At 44.2% G+C, this 6867-nt stretch overlaps 1 protein-coding gene across 2 annotated transcripts in view; it reads left to right on the top strand.

The window, feature by feature from the left end:
• LOC101845842 (probable serine carboxypeptidase CPVL) overlaps positions 1–6867 on the top strand; it is a 34259-nt gene that overhangs the window by 24517 nt on the left and 2875 nt on the right. For both annotated transcript variants that reach the window (XM_005095979.3, XM_035969133.1), the window contains exon 2: positions 297–1521. In XM_005095979.3, the coding sequence (XP_005096036.1) occupies positions 305–1521 (1217 nt within the window). In that variant the 5' untranslated portion in view covers positions 297–304. The remainder of the gene's footprint in view (positions 1–296; positions 1522–6867) is intronic.

Raw genomic sequence — 6867 nt, 5'->3', positions numbered from 1 at the left:
GGGAGAGAGAGAGAGAGAGAGAAAGAGAGAGCCAAGGAGCAATCAACACTTTAAAGCTTTACATACTGTTAAAGCTTGGTTTACCCACTCCACGCAAATGCAAATCAGCGTTCTATTTTTATTTTTGGTTATTGTTTTCCGATTCGTTTGAGGGCCCCACTGATAGATCCTACTTCTTTTTCTATTATTCTCGTTCTATTATCTGGCTTTTCCCTACATTCGTTGGTCGTTACCAAGTTGCTTGTCTGTACTCCATCTAAACAAATTAACAACTATGTTTTCCTTGTGGTCCTCAGGTGCCGCTATGGACGCCAGGTCCAAGGCCTTATTGGCCTTCCTGGTTTCCATGGTGATCGCGTTGAGCAACGCGAACCCTCCACCCGTGGAGCCCCCTGGAGCGCCGTTACTACTGACGCCCTTGCTTGACAACGGAAATATTGACAAGGCTCGGGCGCTGAGTGAGATAGACCGGGAAGAATTCCCGTCCCTTCCTCGCAGCCATGCGGGGTACTTGACGGTGGACAAGGAGTTAGGAAATCATTTGTTCTTTTGGTATTTCCCGTCTCACACAAATCCCAAAGCTCCTCTTCTCATATGGCTAAACGGAGGTCCGGCTGTATCATCTATGCTAGGCCTGTTGTGGGAGCATGGGCCCATTGAAGTACGTACGGATGCACAAGAGAAGGTCACATACGGAGCGAGAAATCACACGTGGGTCGGCCCTTTTTCTATCGTGTATGTGGACAACCCGGTGGGCACAGGCTACAGTTTCTCTGACAGTGGCGCCAAGGGCTTTAAGATCACTCAAGACGACTACACCGCCGACCTTTACAGTTTCGTGCTCCAGTTCAACAAGATGTTCCCTGAATTCAAAACCAGAGGCATGTACATCGGAGGACAGTCGTACGCTGGCAAATACGTACCATCGCTGGGATACAAAATTCATCAGAGTAAAAAGACGGACAAAGCGTGTGCTGAGTTAAAGCTTCTCGGAGTGGTGCTGGGTAGCCCGTATTTTGATCCGGAGACGGAAAGTGTAGCGTTCTTTGACTACTTATACGCCTTAGGAGCTCTTAGTCATGCAGACAAGGAGAGGCATAAGAAAAAAGTTGTAAAAATGTATCAAAGCTTCTTAGACGGTGGCCAGTCAAACGCCACATTCTCCGAACTTTTCACCGACCTTGTGCTGCTCAACGAACTTCCTCTGCCATCTTTGGATAACTACGTCACGGGCAAAGACGCCAACTACAACGCTGTTCAGAAAATGATGACGTCCAAGGAGTTCCGGAAAGCGGTGCATGTCGGGAACACCAAGTACTTTGTCTCAAACGACGCATTGTCAGAAATGTACGGGCCGGATGTGCTTGTGAGTACAAAAGCCAAGCTGGCAGTTCTCATGGACAACTACAAGGTCTTGTTGTACAACGGGGACTATGACGTCGTGGTCAGTTCGGCCATGATTGAGGCGGCGTTATTGACCATGTCCTGGTCCAGACAACGCGAGTACAACGACACGCACAGGTTAGTTGGGCTGTTTACCTGTTTTGTTTGCTTGTTTTGGGGGGTTTTTCTGGTCGATTTTGCTTGGTCCGACGTTCTCTCCTTTGGACAAGCACTTTATACAATTGTTCCTACTTGTCTTGGTCCTATCGGAGATGGACTCTAAGTTTGGAGGTCCTACCCCTTAAATGAACTTCCTGACAGTGTGCAAGGGGCGTTGAACCTATATCTATACAATTTTGCGCATTTTTAACTGTTTTTTTAAAACAGGAATTATATCGATGCAAAGGTTATCATGCAGAAAAATGTGAACCGCAGACAGACTTAACTGAATAGGGTTTACCAAAGATGCCCCACCCTGCTCCCCAAATATCTCATGAACAAACTATTATACATAATTTCCTTACGGGTTTGAAGAAAAGGAGCTTGACTTTACAATGATATTTCAGTCTGGGAACCGATGTTTAGTAGACATGCCGTTAGCTATGTTGTTAAGAGAGGTGGCTTCGTGGCGAGAAACCTGGGTTCGAATCCCGAGGACAGGTGTGTCGGCACTCACGTTGCTTGAGGAGTTTAAAAGACTTTTATGCTAATGACCCTATCATAACTGAGTCTTAATTCTGTATCTGAGCTTCTTCTAAGAACCACTTTTTAATTAGAACTATAAGTGTATTATAGATAAAAACAAGAAAACCCCCAAACATTTAAATAGAATGGCATAAGGAGACTTTAGTCTTCTCGAGACCAGGGCTATTTGTTCGCTGTCTTGCCTTTATGTATGAACAGGTTAACATTGACGGAAACTAGGTGTTTAAACCTGTGATAAATAACGACGTGTTTTTTCCTTTGATATATTCACGGCGACCTGCGTTCAAAACATGCGTGCTCTCTGTCACACACACCCCCTCGCCCCACCTCATAGTGCCACTCCCATGTCGTCATTCTGTGATGAGCTCCAGGTTTAAGAAGATTAACGTAACGACCCTCCCTGTTTTACCACTTCTGTCTGTCTGTTTGTCTGTCTGTCTGTCTATTTGTCTGTCTGTCTGTCTGTCTGTCTGTCTGTCTGTCTGTCTGTCTGTCTGTCTGTCTCTCTCTCTGTCTGTCTGTCTGTCTGTCCGTCTGTCTGTCTGTCTGTCTGTCCTCATTCTCTCCTATCTCTGTTTCTCACTATGTCTGTCTAGTTGTAACCCCAGCACCTTACAAAAAACCCAACAAACAAACAACAAACAACAAACAACAAACAATCAAACAAAAAACAGCACCAAAAAAAAGAAAGAAAAGAAAAAGAAAAACGTTTTAGGATAACACATTTGCCTAGTGCATACCAGTCGTAGTTGTGAGCCCTCCATTGGTTAAATGTCACACGTGAAAATCAACATTCAGATCCATTTGTGTGACATTTAAATACGAAAATAGTTTCTGTGTCTCTCCTGTCTTTTTGAGCCTTACGACAACGACAGGGCTAAAATAATCTATGCATTTCTAGTAGGTCGTTAAACTTATATCGCCATATTTCCTCTTTGCTTGTCTGTCTTTCTGTCTATCTTTTTATGCCCCCCCCCCTTCCGAAAAACCACACACACGCGCACTTATAAAGATACACTCACATACACATGCTCAAACATACACATTAAGGCCCAAACACCCCCCTCCCCCCAAAAAAATATTTTAAAAATACATAGATGAACACTCTCCTCCACTCTCTTCCTTTCTATATTCCCCCCTCTCTCTCGGCCTTTACCCCCCCCCCCCCTTTCTCTTTCTCTTTCTCTTTTTTTCTATTCCTCTTTCTGCCTTTTCTTTCCCCCTGTCTCCCCGTCTGTCTCTGTCTCTGTATGTTTGTATATATATATATATATCTCTCTCTTTCTGTATGTCTGTCTCTCTCCCCATTTGCGTATCAATTTTGATAAAAATCTGTTTGTCACAAGCTTTTTGTGCCCGAGACTTCTCCGTCTGTAAATATGTGGCACGACACGCTGGAATCAGGCTCTCGTCAATTTGGGGGCATGTGGGGTCATTGGTATTATCTTAAAGCTCGTTCATTTGTCTCTCTTTGGATGAAAGATACGTACCTATCTATCTTGAATAGAAGTCGAAATATTTGCGATTGAACGAGGCCTTGTTTCAGAGGTAAAGTAAACGAGAAAATGGCCGCCAAGGTTTGGTGATTTCCATAGCTTGAGAGGCTTTAGAGACTGAAAATTTACAATTTACCAATTGTTTTTTTCCCTCGTAAAATCCACACAAAAATGAGTTCTTAAAAGGACGTAAAAGGTGTTGAGCCTACCCCTCCCCCCAACCCCCCCCTCCAAAAAAAAACCCCTCCAAAAACTGAAAAATAAAAAGCAACAAAAATCAGCAACTTAAATTTGATAATAATTGCCAAACCTGCAGAAAAATACAGATGTCTTCGATTTCATTATTTTGACGAGCACCTGAATTCACCTTCATCCTCACAAATACATTGCTCTCCACCATCTGCGTGTGTCTAGGGATCGAGAGCGAGTCTTCCAGCGGCAAATGCGTTCAGTTGCCATAGCGACTGTCTTATTTTAGTTTAGCTTTAGTTAGAGTTTTACGGCACTTGCAACACAATGAGGTCATAAAAGTGCGGAAGATTAGAGGTGAATCAAGAGAGTAACACACACACACACACACACACACACACACACACACACACACACACACACACACACACACACACATATATATATATATATATATATATATACACACACACACACACACACACACACACACACACACACACACACACACACACACACACACACACACACACACACACATAAAAACGCTGTTTGATAGGAAAGAAGGAGCAAACCACACCAGAGCACCCGCCAACCACCCGCTAATTGTCTTATTGTATTTACGTGTTATGTGTCAGATTACGAATGAATTATATGTATGTCAAATAATTCTTGTACGTTGAATGAGCAAATCTGCACTTTGATTTAAATCGTATTGTGAAGCTCCTCGAGTCACCAGGGAATGGGCGTTAAAGAAGCGGTATTTTTAAAAATCAATATTATAACCTTAGTAAAGGAAACGTAGCTTTTTTAATAGCATCCGAGCAAAGGAATGAATGGAGAATCATGATCGGCGATGTCTATCGCAGATCTGGTATTGGATGATGATGAAAAGTGTCTAAACTATAATACGGATATAGCAACCTTTGTAGTAATATAGGCTTAAGGCCCATTTCAATACTGTAAGATTATTTCTGAGGCAGGACTTTGGAGTTTAACGCCCATCCCTGATAGAACGTCCTATCCAAGTGGGTGGAAAGCATTTTTTTTGGTAAGTGTTTTACGGCGCTCGCAACTGCGTAAGGTCATATGAGCGCGCGGGACACACCTATTATTTTCAGTTGGTAGGAAATTTTGAATTTTGCCCGGGTGGCGGCCGAAGCCTACTCTTATCGATTTTAGACTACCAAGGGACCTTTATCGTGCGCAACTTGCACACGGGACCTCCGAGATTTTTCGCCCTTGTCCGAGAAGGCTAGGTGTAGATCTTTCCTACCAGAAGATTAGGGGTGTGGCAGAAAGTCAGCAGTAAGGAGGAGCCAAGGAGTAGCAGTTGAAATGCTGCAGAAAGAGTCAGGCGCCCAGAGGAGGGGGCAAAGGAGGTGAGGGGGTGGGGGCAGAAAGCAGACGACAGATTATTGTTGGAGAGCAGGAAAGGAGGTAAAAGGAGACAATGTTAGAGAAGAAAATTGTTCGGTCGCTACCCGGATTCGAACCCGGGACCTTTGAAGGAGAGACCAACACTTTAACCTCTAGGCCACGAGAGCCCCCGAGGAAAGCATTAACTATTAACAGCTTCCCAAATCCTCCAGGCTCAAAAAGATCTGGTTAGGGAATCGAACCAACGACTATCCAAGCTATAGTCCAGCATGCCATCTACTGAGCTAACGGAGCGTCCCATGACCTTTTTAATAAATTAATGTCGTTCGCAAGCAGCAAGTTGCTCAGAACAGATGTGGCGATTTCAGAAAAGATTTGGCAGGAAACCATACCGTTTTTGTGCGGACAATTGGTCCATGCATTCTAGAGAGGGAATTTAAACGATTATTGTCAAGGCTGGTGACAAGAAGTCGCAGTCCCCCCCCCCCCTTCTCACTTTTTATTGAGCCAATAAAACGCCGTATCCCGGCTGAATGTAACGAGGGGTCATGCAACCTCCAAAAACTGTGGGGAACAGAAAGTCTCTCTTACTATGTCAGTGTTTGTTATCACAAGCTTTGGTGAAATCCCGTTTTGTTTTCTTTACTCGTTAATTCGCGGTTCCAAAGCTTGCTATTGCGTGCACTCACTTTTATCAGAGTCTGAGGTTGTATGGATTCAGTGGCGGTAGGTAGTGAAGGGCTCACGGGCTTGAGCCCCCCTCCCCACCCCCCAAGTCTATCCCAAGGCAAATGAAAATAACGAAATAAGCAGTTGAAACTGTTCTGATCTCCCGCAATGAACACAGAGTGATCAACTTGGCGGCTTCCTCGTTTATCCAATCAGTTGTCTCCGCTTACAACTATAGTAACCTAACAGCCAATCAAATGTCTTTAGGGCTCAGCAATCAACCAGCCCGTTCCCACGGTCTCTCCTTAATGAAACCTATCTTGTAAAAAGGTAGACGACTTGAAAAAATAACACTGCACAGAGGGCTCACGCTCTCCCAGCCCTGAAAATGGGGGAAAAGTTTACGACACACTTTCCCCCAGTGACACAGTTACCTATGCGCCCATTGGGCCTTTGTTAGGCGCGTTCTATTTTCTCTAACAACACGACCCAATCCACCTCATACACGGTGTGTGTTTGTGCTGCTGAGATTTAACAGTTATTAATTACATCCAACCACTTTTGATGCAGCTTTTTCATCAAATAAAAACTAATTAGAGAAATTTGGAGGTGAAACGGCTTTGTCCCCACCATCCAGAAGAATTTAACTAAGAACAAAGAGATGGCTGACAAAGGTGACTCTTCTCGTTTGAATGGTTCTCAAAATGCCGTGGCTCGCCGTGAGTATAGAAAAATCATCACTGTTTTGTTCTTATTGCTTGCTTTTTGGTGCTAAAGAAGTGGAAGAAACCTCAGCCCCACCTAAATCTAGGTTCACCCACCGCCGCTGTATGGATTCCTTACACGTATTTCCATCCCGTGTTTTTTGTCGCGGCGAGGCAGTTCTGCTTGAGTCTTATCAAAGTTGTCTCGCTAAAAAGGGATAGGGGGCTCTCGTGGCCTAGAGGTTAAGGTGTTGGCCTCTCATTCAAAGGTCCCGGGTTCGAATCCGGGTAGCGACCGAAAAATTTCTTCTCTAAAATTGTCTCCCTTCACCTCCTTTCTT

The sequence above is a fragment of the Aplysia californica genome, unplaced genomic scaffold (assembly GCF_000002075.1).
Source record: "Aplysia californica isolate F4 #8 unplaced genomic scaffold, AplCal3.0 scaffold00118, whole genome shotgun sequence".
Taxonomy (NCBI): domain Eukaryota; kingdom Metazoa; phylum Mollusca; class Gastropoda; order Aplysiida; family Aplysiidae; genus Aplysia; species Aplysia californica.
Note: the sequence above shows the minus strand (reverse complement) of the source record. Positions and strands in the feature narration are given on the sequence as shown.